We start from the raw sequence: 15,660 nt of genomic DNA, 5'->3' as shown, positions 1-15,660 counted from the left end.
GGCTGGGCTCAAGCCAGTGGGGATTTTGCCCAAATTCCAGCATGTATAGTTCAGTCTGACAGTAGGGCTAGGTCTACACTGGCAGGTTCTTGTGCCAGAAATATTCAAATGAGGCTAAGCATGGAATATTGCCAAGTCTCACGTGCATACCTAATGAGCTGCCATTTTTGCGGAGGAGGCTCTTGTGCTAGAAGGAGCATCTACACTGCCTCTTCTTGCACAAGAAAAACCCTCTTGCGCAATGCTGTTATTTCTGAAAATAATCAGTGTATCGGCATTGCGCAAGAGGGTTTTTCTCATGCAAGAAGGGGCAGTGTAGACAGCTCCTTCTAGCACAAAAGCCTCGTCCGCAAAAATGGCAGCTCATTAGATATGCAAATGAGGCTCGGCGATATTCCACGCTTAGCCTCATTTGCATAGCTCTGGCGCAAGATCGCGCCAGTGTAGACATAGCCCAGGAGTGGTGGGTGCTACTAGCTCAGGACACTGTAGCCTAAAAGCTCACACTAAAATCCATAGCACCGTGGGTGGACTCCTCTAACTACAGACTAAACTGGTATGAGTGAAAAGGCTATTCCTAATTGTACCCCAGATGGCTGTCACCTGCTGTGCCCGCAAAATACAGGCTACTCCCTTTACTGTCTGTTTGCACGTATACATCTCTAGCTTAGCATCTCCAGGGGCTTGCAGACCTTTCTGCTTTGGCCTGCCTCTGATGTTCACAGCACCAGCAGCTCTTTTCTTCGCAGTTCTATTTACCACTTTGAGAATAATTTGAGGTGGTCTGTGACTTTCCCCCACATTAGTGTTGGATAGGAAAAATTGCCAGGATGGTTTTCATTTAGACATGACTTTCTCCAGCCTAGAGGGAGATAAGCCTGAGCCCTTTCCACTCCCTGGCTCTGAATAACAGACTGGCACTATGGTTTTAAAAGTAATGGCTTTAAAAATAGATAATAAACCAGACTACCACATTGCTAATTAAGTACTGATAACGTGCTCCATCCCAGACACGTCTCACAGATAGACAGCCCCTGCTGGCGCTCTTCCAGTCTAAAACAGACTAAAACGTAAAGAATGTGCTTGAACGCCATCAGAGGAAATATGTTAAGCTTTTAATCTGATTTTAGTCTGTGAATGTGCATCTGGTGGATATTACCAAAAATTCTGACATTAGGGGGGATGTGGATGAGGAAAGGGAGTGAGGTGGTTTCATAAACTGAGCCTAGGAGGTCATTTCATTTACAGAGTGAGCATGGAAGGCATCTTGAGGACAAGAACAGAAGGAGACTAACTAGGAGTCAAGTCTGCCGTTGCTGATAGACCAGAGAGATGTAGGGAAAAGGGCTTGCCATAAGTTGCATAGGTCTGAGAAGTAGGACATGGAGGAATTATGTCAGAGTGTGAAGGTGAGGCTGAGTTGTTTAAGCTTGTGGTGCTGGGATTACCCTATGGAACGGATTGACACCTGACACAAAAGCATATATGTTTTATTAAAGGGCCTATTAAAGCCTAATAGCTGCAGTGAGTGTAGCCATGATAAAAGGTCTTGCTATGGCCCAGCAACAGGTCAAAAGGATTATCAGCTTGCTCAAGACACCTTTTGCCCCCTGCCTGTTCATAGTAAAGGCAGTGAACAAATATAAACTAACTGGAGCTCATGAAATTGGCGGTTGCCCAAAGGCTGAGAGCAGGCTTGATAGCCCATTGGTTGCAATTTCTACTGTTTTCTTTTCTCCTTTCATCTGTCCAGTAGTGCTTTACCTTCACGCCTTCTCTCTGTCCCATTTAGTTTTCCTCCTCCTCTTCCCACTCAAAGTAAACACATGACATCCTGCATCCTTCAAAGGGTTTCTGCCGAATGGCTTGACTATTCTTGTATGTGTTCCGCCAACGGAGGGGGTGAGTGAGAAGAGACAGAGCCCTTCTGACAGATCAGCTACTCTCATGATAATCCAAGAGCTCACAATGAGCCAGCAGGATGGGACTGCTCTCACGTAGGCCCTAGGCAAAGGCCCCCCACGTTAGCATGATGTCAACGCCAGTAATTTTCCACCCTCTACAGTGGGACTCTGGGAGAATCTACTGTGGAATTTGGAAGGGAGGGGTTGGAGGGAGGAGCAAATGAGAATGGGATAGAGTACATGAAATTGCCATGAAGTCCCGTACCAAGAGTTCCAAACAAGTACCACTGTCGGCCCATGAAGCTGCTTTTCTTAGAAGCAAGGAGGCACAGAGAACTGGTAGCTAACACCCGAACGAGAAGCGACTTGGACTTCCAGGCCAGGCTATTCAGTTGATTCAGTGTGTGACCAGGCCAGAACAAGGCTATAATATTAGATCAGGACCCCTGTGTCCCACATGTGTGTTGCCCTTCACGGGGGAAACAAACAGCCTCAGAGACAATCCAGCACCAACTAGTTCAACTGTTGGTGCTCCTAAATCACCATTTGCCCCAGCAAGAGCTGAGGCAGCTGGATCAATCATCTGAGAGGGATCAGGCACAGATATGGCTCATCACTGTGACTTGAGCATGAGTCCTAGTTTCAATGCCCGGCTATTGTGCTGGAAAATCACTGCCTGTGGACGTGTGCAAGAGCCTGGGATGCACAATGTTCCGGGGAGGTGCTGCTGTTTGCAACTGCACACCATAAAAGGCTGCTTCAGTTTGTCCTGGGGTGGCAGAAGATGCATGGGGGTTTTTTGGCTTGTAACTTTCTGGAGTGAGGGCAGCCAAACTGGGCCAGGACCGTGGTACAACTCAGCCAAGCCTCTATAAACCAGCTCTTTAAAAAGCCACAAAGTCACCTTTGCTGACATTTGCGAAGGGATTATATGCAAGTCACAGGACTGAGAGCTGGCCCCTGCTGTGAGTAGGCGCTCAGCAGCAGGGAATGACTTTGTGCTAATAAATGAGCCTGCACAGTTTTCTCTTCTGGTAGATGCAGTGCTGAGCTGCTGGTAGACACGTTTGAGCTAAGGTTGCCAGATGGTTTCACAAAAAATACCGAACCCACCAAAAAAAACACCGGGGAAAAATTCTATTCAGCGGGAAAAAAAGCTGCAGGAAAAGTTGAAGGAAAAAAAAAACAAAAAGGGGGGAGGACTAGGGCCAAAATGCAGTTGCAGCCCCTTTAATTCCCGGGCCACTCCCCCCTTCCTCTGCCCCATCATGTGCGAAGCGGCCTTCCATCGGGCACCTGAGCCAGGCCTCAGGAAGAACAGAAAATACAGGACATTTTAGATGTCCGATATTTTCTGCTTTTTTTTACCAGATGGAAGGCACAAATACCAGGCTGCCCGGTTCAGTACGGGATACCTGGCAACCCTAGTTTGAGCTGGTCTTCTCTTTCCATTTACTTCAGTCCGAGGATGGCCGGCCACACGCACCTCTTTGCCAGTCCCTTGTGGCCTCCGACCTGATTCACCACGTCCATGAAAAGTGAACTTTCCCTGTAACCATACTGAGCTGGCAGCGTTTTGCAGCATTTGCACTGCTTGCAGGGAATGGGACAGCACCTTTTATGTAGCGACAACCGGGACACAGCCTCTGTGCACTTGGGACATTGCCCAGCTCCCAAACTGGGCTGAGGCAGTTGCCGCATGGACAAATGTCCTTGAATGGAAGGGGGGGGGCGGGTAAATGGGCTGAAGAAATGACTGATGTTCTGGGCACTGTTGCTCACAAAGCCGGGGAACAAAGCCAGTTACAGTGCCCACGAGAGGGGCTTTATTCTCGCCCTATAAAATAATTAGCCCTCACCATCCTGACATGCCATGAGCCAGTGTTCAACACTGCAGCACTGAGCCACTAAGATGCACGCCAGTGCTGCCAGTCACTGGAGGGGCAACGTCATGCAGCAAGAGGACTGTCCATGTGGTAGGTGAGCCTCAGCGATCAGCATGTTGGGAAGGTTTTAAAGCAAACGCCGCCACCTTAGCCTGCTTGATATAAAAAAGTCCTAGCTAGTGAGTTCTAGGGAGGTGGGACCATCATATCTATACAATGCCCAGCAAAACACCACCCTGCGCACCAGCTGAGGTGCTTTCATGCTAGCACACTAACATACAAATGGGTGCCTGGCTTTCTACCAGGTCAGTGGGGTATGAGCTTAGCATTGTTCCCTGAGAGCTTGGCTGGGGCGGATAGAACCTCAGTTCATCCAATACAACTGTCGCTTAGGCTGAGCATGCCGCAAGTAGTCAGACACAACACAGTCAGTGGTAAGCCCTCACCTCGCCTCATTACACAGCCCCAAATTAAAATAGCCATAGATGGCTGCTGGCCCACTTGGACTGACAGAAGCACCTGCCCATAGCCGCAGAATTTAGCTCCTCACCAAGCATAGCTTTGCATCCAAAAGCAGCAGCTGTTGTCTCTGGCAGGGAATCTTATTGTGCTCGGCCGGAGCCTAAGCCCATATATAATATGCTGTTCATCCAGCAGCAGCTGGGGTACCCTGACCTGGAATGAGCAAGCTGCAAGCAGTCTGACTGAGACAAGGGCTAAGCAGGCTGTAACCTCATCTAGGTGGCAAGAGGAAAGCATCTTTCAGCGACCCTTCCAGCCAGTTAACAATGCCAGACTGAAAGGTTGAGTTCCCAGACACGGGAATGCTGATCACAACCCGGGAGCGGGGAGTGGATTTATTAAGGGAGCAAAGTAAGAAATACTCCCTGTTCCATCAAGGACTTTGCTCCCATTCTCCTCTGAGTGGCAGAGGGGTTTTGGCCTCTGATTTGAATGGAGAAGCAACAGGACCATCCTAGCAAGGATTCTCTATTTGAAGGAAATAGGGGGCTTATCCACTGCTGATTTCACTCACAGGGGCATGAGGAATGCTCTGTAAAGCATTTATAGTCCCTATTACAAACATACTGAGCCCCTCCCTATCCTCAATGTAGTTATCTTCACAACCTCTCTGTGTGGCAGGGGAATACTGCGATCCCAGGACACCGCACAACTAATGCACGTCTTCATACAATACAGAGTCAACCTGTGGAACTCCTTGCCAGAGGATGTTGTGAAGGCCAAGACTATAAGAGGGTTAAAAAATAACTAGATAAATTCATGGAGGATAGGTTCATTGATGGCTATTAGCCAGGTTAGGCAGGGATGGTGTCCCTAACCTCTGTTTGCCAGAAGCTGGGAATGAGCGACATTTACCTGCTCATTCCCTCTGGCACTGGCCACTGTTGAAAGTCAGAATACTGGGCTAGATGGGTTTTTGGTCTGAACCACTGTGATGAGTCATACAGGCTTATGGAAGCGACATGCCCAAGGTCAACAGGAAGTCTGTGGCAGAGCAGGGAATTGCACTTGGGTCTTCCAAATCTTAGGCTAACCACTGGTCTATCTTCCTCCATTGTAGGTTTTAACATTTACCCACCACATGCACCCCCCTAGTACCCTCTTGAACGAGGAGTTGCATTTCTTTTATTACCATGTTTTAAAGGACATAAGGAATGTACTGCCTGTAGAAAGAAGAGTACCGCGTCACCTTTAGTTCTCTGCAGAAGCAGTGCCATTTGAGCATCAGCGAAAGGAAGAACGCATGCTGGGGCATGAAGGATCTCCAGCCCAGCAGTGACCACAGAGTTTGGTCAAGGAAACCACATGGCATGGACCCAGAATTAAACTGAAGTCATGAATCTATGCTGGTATTTGAGCAATGACAGAGCTGAGGAGGTCTGCCCCATACACAAATATAAGGACCTTTTAGTCCACCCTAGAGCAGCTTGATTTCCCCTGCACCATACAGATTCCAAGTGCAGCTCAAAATCTTGACTGGTTCCCCAGAAGCAGCTCCCTGTCATGGCCACAGAGAGGGAATGCTGGGTGTTTGCTTTTTTCACTTCCCCTGCGTCTCACCTACACGCATCCCAAGAGTAAGAAGCAGACACAGACTCTGGTACAATAAGCGTATTTATTTACTGTGCAACACAAAGGCAAAACCACAGCTGCTGGGGATCACAGAGTCCTACACTGTCTCATGAGGGTTTTGCCACCGTTAGTGTAGTGACTAGTGACACTTGGCAGCCCCCAGAGGCTGACGGGCTGTTCTTACTACTAGCATTGGCACTGGGGCAGCAATGCAAGCACCCCACTGTATCCTGCTAGCTTGTCTCCTCCATGCTCTTGAGAGGCTGCCCTCCCTGCTTAGGGAGAAGTGGGAAGCTCCCCACAGCCCATTCACTCAGCTGAGGCTGCTAAGATCTTCCAAACTCGTTATTCTGACATCTCACGGAAACCTGATTTTCCAGAAGGCAGGAGCACAGCACTTCCTGACCATCAGGCCCCTTTGTGGCATCTCTGGCAGGGCACCCAAACCTCCTAGCTCCTTTTGGAGATTTTGGCCAAAGCTGTCCATTAGTGCCAGCTGGGGTGGCAATTCTAGCAGCAGGCAGGAGAGGTCTCACTTCAAGCCCAGTTTCTCCCTTTGACACACACACACACACTCACTCACTCTCCTATCTCTGGCTCTGCTATGAGATGGGGCCATTGAGAAGGAGCTGGGGGCATAAGGTCTCAACTCGTCCTTTAATGAACAAACACATTATTTTGCTAAGAAAAAAGATCATTCCTCCTCTAGGTGAAGCCAGGGAAGGACGAGGGTTTATAGTACATATCACCGTGAGTGCCTCTCTTTGGTGAGAGACTGAATACTGCTCTAATAAAAAACACCCCCACACTTTTTGCATGATCATTTAAGAGGCACCCAAGCCAGAGCCAAGGAAGCTATTCTAAGATGCATTGCTGGGCCTCCGTGGAGGTGTCTCCTCGTGCACTCACTAGCCCTGAAACCCGAACTCCTTGTACTTGCTGGCCATGCTATTTCGGAACAGCTCCAGGGCCTTCCTCATCTCAGCCTGGGAATCGGCCCCAAAGTCCGCGGGATGCTTTTCAGCAATGACCTTGACAATGATTTCACAAATGAACTGTCAGGAAGGAGGAGAGGGGGGAAAAGAAAAATGGACAAGTTAGTGTCACTCACAGTAGGGAGTCAATCCAGTCAATTTCAGTCAATCCAGAGTAAAAAACTGGTCGCAGGTAATAGACATGACATTTTAGGGGTGTCTACACAAACATGGCAAGAGGAGGTATAAATCTACCCTGGGCTAGCCGGCTGTACACTGTGGCTGTGTCTAGACTGGCCAGTTTTTCCAGAAAATCAGCCACTTTTCCGGAAAAACGTGCCAGCTGTCTACACTGGCCGCTTGAATTTCCACAAAAGCACTGACTTCCTACTGTAAGAAATCAGTGCTTCTTGCGGAAATACTATGCTGCTCCCATTCGGGCAAAAGTCCCTTTTGCGCAAAACTTTTGTGCAAAAGAGCCAGCATAGACAGCGCAGATTTGTTTTCCACAAAAAAGCCCCGATCGCAAAAATGGCGATCGGAGCTTTTTTGCGGAAAAGCGTCCGTGCCAATCTAGATGCTCTGTTCCAAAAATGCTTTTAGACCCTGCTGCTGCACACTAAACATTTCTTAGTGCACTTTGATTTACCAGAATGGGAGTGGATGAAAGTGAAACTTTTGATGCACGGCATCAAGGTGTCTACAGGCACTTGTAGCATGGCACACTCCTGCAGGGCACATTCACACACCAGCTTCCCACAAATTAAGAGCTGGCATTGACAGGTCCTAGGGCTGAATTCAGGAGTCCTTCCCTCAGACACTCGAGAAGCGCCAAGGCCTATGGAGCACTAGGCTGGGACATGGGGAGATACCTGGATTCCAGTCCTGGATCTGCCACCGACCTGCTTCTTGATCCTGGGAAAGTCACTTCCCCATTCATTCTTAGTTTGCCTGGTCCATTTACACTGAGTTTGTGTAGTGCACAATAGGTCCCTGATCTTCACTGGGCGTCTAGGTGCTGCTGTAATACAAAGCACCCTTGGGTGCTATCACTCACTGGTCTAATACAATCTGGTTCCCCACAAGTGCTGGCGCTGCACACACTGGTTAGTTATTGCTAAGGGTTGCGTATGAGCAATGTAAACTTGGGGACTCTCACACAGGAATCCAGCTCTTATACATAGACCTCCCAGTAATGAAGTGGTCTCCTACTCATCTAAGTCCAACTAGACATCGGTGTCCAGCGATACGACAAGGGATGTGAACGGTTAATCAGTTAACCAGTAAGCATCTCCTGGCCGCCGCCCGCCCCTTCCCTTCCCTTCCCTCCCCCCCCATTTAAGCGGTTAACTGGTTAAACACAATTATTAAACAGAATTTTACACCCCTAGATACAACCCCTCCACACACTGAAGCCCACGTTCCCTCCACACACTGAACCCCCCTCTGCCCCTAGAAACCCTCTTCAATTCCTGTACCTCCAGGTACTTGACAGGGATTTTATGCTTGGTAGCATGGCTCTCTGCCAATGGCTTCAGCTCCTGCTCATGATTGTTCTTCTGCTTCAGAATTCTGCCCAGGGCAGTAAGGACGGTGATGCCGTGCTTCTTCAGTTCATCTGAGCTCTTCATCTCATCCGCCGTCTTCAGGTTTTTGAACTTGGCAAAGAGGCTCTGGGTCTCAGGGTGAACCTGAAAGAGCCTGCAAACAGAGGCAGGGAACCCATGAGAAAAATACACCCACAAGAAATGCCAGTCTGGATCAAACCCTGTATTGTACCCATCTCAACACTGCAGTATGGTCGCAACTCTAAGCAAGCACACCCCAGCTAGCTTTAATTTAGCTAGATTGGCTACTGGAGCAGTGAAACTGAAGCAGAACGGACATCGGTGTGGCCTACCATCCACATAATTACCCAGGGTTCTTGGTAAGCTTGTCCTGTCCATGTGACTGGCTTTGCTGCTGTGGTATCCAAGCTAGCTAGAGTTTGGGTATCCCTATGCATATTGCTATCACGCTGCCAACCGGAGTGTAGACATACTCTTAGATAGTGATGCTTCACAGGAAAGTGTAAGAACCGCAGATATAGGATCATCCGTCTCCCATGAAAGTCTCATTCTGGTCCTCAATTGTTTGAGATTAGTTTTACGCTGCCTTGAAACAGGGGCGTTGGAACAAATTGTATAAGGTGGGTGTTGAGAACCATTGTAACAAACTGTAAACCCTGGATATGATGGAAACCAGTTCAAGTCAGACAGTGTGACAGCAGCACCTCCAGCATTCCTAGTTCTGGCATTTATGCCTTGAAGCCTGAAGTTTTAGATCCTTTCCAAGTTTTCAGCAATAGCTATGACAACTCAGGCTATTCCTGTCACCCACATACATTTCTAATCCCTTTTGGAACCCTGCTGTGTTCCTAGCCTCAACATCCTGTGAGTTCCACAGTCTAATTACATATTGCGTGGAAAAGTGTTTCCTTCTCCCCATTTTGAATTTGCTACTTTTGCATTGCATTGCATGTCCCATTGTTCTTGTGTTACAAGACAGGGAGTACAGAAGCTCCTTTCCTGGACCAAGCATAATTTTATAACATTTAATCCTGGCCTCTTGTATTTGTCTCCTTTCTAAGATGACCAATGGCAGGCTTTTCCATCTCTCTCCATGAGAGACCTTTGCAAATGATGCCTCACAGCAGGTGCCCAGCTGACTTGTTTTGCCCTTTGGCACCAGTCACCTGGGATTGTGCCAGTGTATTAGGATCAGGGTAGGAGCACAGGGCCAGCAATGACACAAAGAAGTAACTGACATTTGTCTGAGAGAACCCTTCTTCCCCTGCTTGTCATGGGGCTCTGCAGATTCACACAATTTAATGCGCTGCCTGCTTCTTCAGGCTCTCCTCCAAGAGGCATTGCAGCCATTAAACTCTGCATTCCCATCCAAACCCATCAGCACTGCTCTTAAATTGGGAACAATGTTAGACAGTGCCCCCATCCCGGAGCAACCTTGTACAGTACTTAAATACTGTAAATGCTTAAATTTCTGGGTCAGTTTATCAAGTACTACATGCACCAAGATGGGTCTTTTCCTTCTTGCTTGTTTCCTCTTCACGACCTAGTCTGATTGAGAAAGAAATGGCTGTCACAGAGGTATCTTTTAGGGGAGGACATGCAACAAAATCCTTCACTTAGTATCATTTGAAGTCTGTCGGGACCAACTAGCCTTGTTAAAATTCCACCACTAAATTGGAAGAAAATTATGATAATTTCTATGCTTGTGATCAATATCCCTTCACCCACTACCTGGCAAGGGCTAAATTGTGCCTGCTAAAGATGAGACATCCTCGGGACTCCTAAAAATACCTCTGATGAGCAATTTTTGTTTTGCTTGAAATGCGTCCAGTTGCATCAAGTGTCAACTATTTTCCAAAAATATTCCCAGGATATGATATCAACCTACAAGCTCTTTCACATAGCACAAGCTGGACACACCACTATGGCAAAAGAAATCTATGAGGCCTCCCTGTATTCAAATCGCTCTACATGAAACCAACTGGCTATTTAAGTCTTGAGGTAGGGAGAGATAAGCTATGTATGTTATATTATTAAAAGACTGCACTGTCAAGATGTATCTATACACCACCATGTCCAGCTTTTCCTATTGTTTATGCTGTCCTCATTTCCCCTACTCTCTCTCTCTCTGCCGGTCTATCTTTTCTGTTGTGAGCTCTCGGGAGCAAGGACAATTCCTTCTTTTTTGTTTGGAAAGTGTCTAACATATGGTAGCCACTACCAGAACCAAAAATTGTCATACAAGAATACTGCGCACAGGATATTTTTCAAGAGCAAAGTATAGACCTTTCCAGTGAAGGGCTCTGTGTATGGGTTTGCCAAGCTATGTTGCTTCCACCCTTAAGCTATGCTGAAAAGAAAACATTCTCATTCAAAGAAGGGAAGCAGACGAAGAGATCCTCCAGTCGTCTGCACCTCGTCCTCTCTTTGCAAGCATACACCATACCACTGGTACCTAGGCTTTAGTACCAGCTAAAGGAGAAATCTTGTGGCAGACCCTAATGAAAATATCAACAATATGTCATTGGCCTCACATATAGGTGAAACGGCCTTACCGTATTACAAATAAAACACTCAACACAACTTAACCAAGAACATGTTTCCATGCAGTATTTTTGTCACATGTACCCCAGGGGATTTGTGACAACTGAAATTGGGCAGGCAGAACTGATACATAAAGGAGATCTCAATTTACATAGCATATGTCCCTTAGCAGAATGCTCACTCACACATGCCTTGGTGCACATACAAACATTTATGCTGCATATGAATGGAAAAAAATCCACACATGGATGGAAAAGATTAGAGGGAACATTGACGGACACTCACCTCACTCAGGCATTTTGTTTCACTGTGTTCTGTCAGTGGGGACCTGGAGGGTAGCTGCTGGCTGAAGGGGGCAAAGGGAATGAGTGACAAAACCTTTTGTGTAGGTGAAAGGGGGGGAAAACGTTAAAAAGTTATAAGCTTTCGACCCAGAAACCACAGGGACAAGGAAACCACTGCCCTAAGAAAGATCAATTTAAAAACAAGTCAGTTCAAACAATGTTAGAGAAAACTAAAGCTCCAGGGCTAATGAGGCACATTCACTCTCCTTGTGTTCTCACCTGTAAACCTTTAAGGGATACTCAAAAGCAGATTGTTCCTAAAATCCAGTGCACCAATCACTTGAACCATGCTCTCACTCAGGCTTCCATCACCAGTTTCCTGCCTACCTGATCATAACTTCCTGCCCGTGGGCAGGGATGTCTGATTCCACCTTCGCCCAGATGCCCAGGACATGCTGCCATTCATTATCACTGAGCCCCATAATTTGTTGGTGCTTGAAAAAAAAGGCAGAGAGGGGTTCAGGTTGTCTCCCAATTGATGCAGCTGTATGCCTTGCCTCCAAGTGCTCCGAGACAGCTCGCTCCTGGGGTTTATAATCCCTCCGCACAGACAGACACCTGTCAATTGTCAGATGGAGTGTCGCTCTCTTTCAGGCTGGTCTACCCTAATCTGCTCCTGTCTCTCTCTCTGGGAAGCTATTTTGGGTCAGATGCTCTTGTGGCTGCCACTGGTGGAATAATTTCTCCTTTTCCTATTGGGTTGGCACATGTCCCGTTGTTGTAGGCAGAAAGGGCACTATTGAAACGCAGTGCCAGGATCCTGTCACAGAGTTCCAGTCCCAAGGACCCAGGAGGCAGAGTCAAACTTTTAAGCTGTACGTCTCAGAACCACAGACTTAACAGCACCGAGATGGACCATGTCTGTCTGCCATGACCCATTCTCTCCACCCCATTCATCCCCACAGAATGGGCAGCAGGTGGGGGCTCAACTTTACTGATTACAAAGAGCATTTCCTTTCCACTGCTGATCTGGGATGAGATTTTAAATTTCCGTTGTAATAGTCATATTTTCGTTTCCTCCGATAAAGCAAGTGATTCTATTTTGGAAAATCACACAGTCTCATGAAGAAGTCTCCTCAAGAAGCTTTAGTTGCTCTGGGTCCAAGTACCATGTGTTCCCTTCCTCACTCCCCAGATCCAGAAAAAAACCAAAGGGGAAATTACATTATAGCACTGAAAGGCCTGAATGTTGCAATGGGGCACCCAGAGCGTGTCACGGAGGATTTATCAAACGATACAAAAACCTGACACTTTGGGGCTTAAAACCATCTCTAACTATCAGAGACCTAACGCTAGGGGCAGATTATCCCATATCTGCATATTGCAGGGCTCTGAAGTGTCTGGCACTGATACCTGACAGAGACAGGACTCTGGGTTAGATGGATCCAGGGTCTGATCTCATCTGACAATGTTTAGCTTCCTCATTGTTAACTGTATGTCTATATCCCTACATTCAAATACCTGCATCTGTTTGGAGACAGTGGGGGAAAGGGAGGGAGGGACAGCGCTGTGTTCACAGTTTGGAAGACTTACCAACCTTTTTTATAGCTCCATAGAGGGAGCTAGCCACAGGGGAAGGAAAGACAACAGGCAGGCATATTCAAGTGGTAATTTAATCCCTCCCAGGTTCAAGAAATCCTTATTGGCATGGTCAGAACATGGCCTGATGATAAAATTAATATGCACCTATAGCTGAGGCTAAGCAGAAGTATATATGCACAAAGGGAGCTTTTGTTAAGAGCTGAACATTAATACTGGCTTAGAACTTGAGAGCTCTGTGTTCAGTTCTCTGCTCTGCCACAGACTTCCTATGTGACCTTAGGCATGTCACTCAGGCTACAGCTAGACTGCAGGCTTCCTTCGGAAGAAATTTTTCTGGAAGAGCTCTAAAAAAACTTCCAAAAGAGAGTGTCCACACTGCCAATGCACATCAAAAAAGCAATCTGCTTTTTCCACAGATAGCACACTGAATGGATGCTATCTCGCATTTAAGCTGTGATTACTATGAATCGAGTGGCCACCAGGGCATCTGTGCATTTTCCTCTTTCCTCTTCTTTGGAAAGAACTCCCTCTACCCCGTCTACACACACCTTTTTCCGAAAGAGCTTTAGGAAAAAGGCTTCTTCCTCGCAGGAAGAGGTTTACCAATGTCAGAAAAACCCCTCTGTTCTTTCGATTTTTTTTTTCAAAAGAACACGATTGCACTGTGGACGTAAGTGAAGTTTTTTTCAGAAAAATGACAATTTTTTCAGAGAAAAAAAACACCCCTGTAGTGTAGACATAGCCTCAGTCACTCTGTACCTCAGTTTCCCAACAGTAAATGGGAATAATAGCAGTGCTGTGAGTATAACCTAGCCCTGAGGCATGGGTGCAGCCTTCTCCCTTTTCTCTTCAGGGATATGGCTCCTGAGGCACCTGGTTCCTCCACCCAAGGAAATGTAGAGGGCCTGTTCCTTGGCAAAATATTTAACACCCATATTCATATAGAGGAGTGTTAGTCAGAATACACAACAATAAAACAGTTATATCAGTTCCCATAGTAATAAAACAACAACCAATACACCAACAAAAGACTAAATTAGTCACCTATAAACTACACCCACTTAATATTTACAGCCAGTGCAACCCCCCTGCTCCCTCTCCCAGCAGCCAGCCTCTGCCTAGGCAAATAGTGAGGTCAGGCTCTGTCTTTGATGCAGGCTGCAGTACTGCAGTCAGTGTGTGGCTGGCTTAACACACATCATCAAAATAAACATCAAAATAAGGGTGTTTTTTATGCAGTACTGTAATCCCACCATTCTGTAGTCTGGACTTAAGTGTACAGTTAGGCTGGCTTTCGATTTGCAGCCGTCCTGGTGTTTGATTTAAACTGAGATGACATCGTCCATTTTTCCAGAAATTTCAAAAGGTCTTCAAATCTTCCCTTGGGTAAGAACGTGGAGGGTAGAATGGTTTTCCCTGGCTGTGAGGCTACTGTCCCTGCTACACTCCCAACACAACCAAAAAGCCAGAAGTAAACCAAATCCTTTGTTTCTGAGGTTTGGCTTTTGATTGGCTCTGGTAGCATCCTCTGGTTTCTTTTCTCCTTGCCTGAGATTCTGGGCAGTCTGGGAAATGCGGTACTGAGCCTGTGTTGCTATTGCTGGGGTAAGTGTAAAGGCAAGCCCCCGAGGTGTACAGTATAATATGTCAGGAACAATCAGTTCCAGAGAGGGCTACACACTCCCACTTCTGGAGAAACTTGATGTTCCCATCAAGCACTTCAAGAGACATTTAAAACGATACATACATTATATTTCATTTATTGGTCCTACTGAAACACGCTGTTCTACTGAAACCTGAGGACAACATGCAGGTAGTTTTAATGTTGGACAGCGTGCTCATGACACCTACTTACACTGCTCCAGGAGAGGGGCACTGCAGGAGACAGTAGGGGTGTCATAGGTCTCACCTCTTGACCAGACTGTTTGGATTTAGCTGCAGTCTTGGCAGCAGGAGGACATGTACTTCCCACCTCAGCCTCCACACCTGGGTCTGCAACTTCTCTCTGGATAGGATTCTTCTCTACAACCATGGCCATGCCATCTTGATTATCTGGTGGAATGAAAGGCTCAGCCATAGGGCTTAATTTACCTAGAGCAGTAAAGTTTTGTTGAAACTAGGGGGGGGTTCGTTTCATTATGAGTCTTGTCCCTTCCAAACGTTATCAGATCAATGTGCTCATAAAGCATTTCCCCACACGGGGTGCTGGTACTGTAGCATTAGTACTGGAGTCTTACTGTGCAAGGATCAACAGATGATTTCTTTGGAGAGTTTTGCTAGGTTCTCTTCCTTCCTCAGCCAAACTTTGTAGACCAAAAGACCTGGCACCTTCTATGATGTAGATTTGGTCTTGCAACAATCAGCAATCGAATGTTTTTCCTGGAGCCCAAGTTTTTGCATTAAGATCTCATCCCAGGTTTGAGGGCTTGATCTCTTAGGGTACGTCTACACTACAACGTTAATTCGAACTAACTTAGTTCGAATTAGTTAATTCGAACTAAGCTAATTCGAACTAACGGATCTAGACTAAAAAACTAGTTCGAATTAGCGTTTTGCTAATTCGAACTAGCATGTCCACATAGAGTGGACCCTGAACCAGGCTTAAGGATGGCCGGAAACAGTGCCGGCAGGGCATCAGAGGAGGACTTAGAGTGTGGAGATGCTGTCTCAGGCTAGCCGAGGGCTGCGCTTAAAGGGTCCCGACCCCCACCCCGGACAGACAGTTCTCAGGGGTGCCCCACTTGCAAAGCAGTCCTGGCTTGGAGTGCCCGGAGTACCCACACTGGGCACATCACAGCACTCGG

General features: G+C 47.0%; 1 protein-coding gene across 1 annotated transcript; it reads right to left on the bottom strand.

The window, feature by feature from the left end:
- Window positions 1-5,913: 5,913 nt before the first annotated feature.
- On the bottom strand, window positions 5,914-11,915 carry MB (myoglobin). Its single transcript, XM_006137956.3, has 3 exons — window positions 11,642-11,915; window positions 8,337-8,559; window positions 5,914-6,939 (listed from the first exon to the last, which is right to left on the bottom strand). The coding sequence occupies exons 1-3, from the start codon at window positions 11,734-11,736 to the stop codon at window positions 6,793-6,795; spliced, it is 465 nt and encodes a 154-aa protein (XP_006138018.1). The 5' UTR covers window positions 11,737-11,915; the 3' UTR covers window positions 5,914-6,792.
- Window positions 11,916-15,660: the final 3,745 nt, after the last annotated feature.

Source organism: Pelodiscus sinensis, chromosome 1, assembly GCF_049634645.1.
Source record: "Pelodiscus sinensis isolate JC-2024 chromosome 1, ASM4963464v1, whole genome shotgun sequence".
Lineage (NCBI taxonomy): Eukaryota > Metazoa > Chordata > Testudines > Trionychidae > Pelodiscus > Pelodiscus sinensis.
Note: the sequence above shows the minus strand (reverse complement) of the source record. Positions and strands in the feature narration are given on the sequence as shown.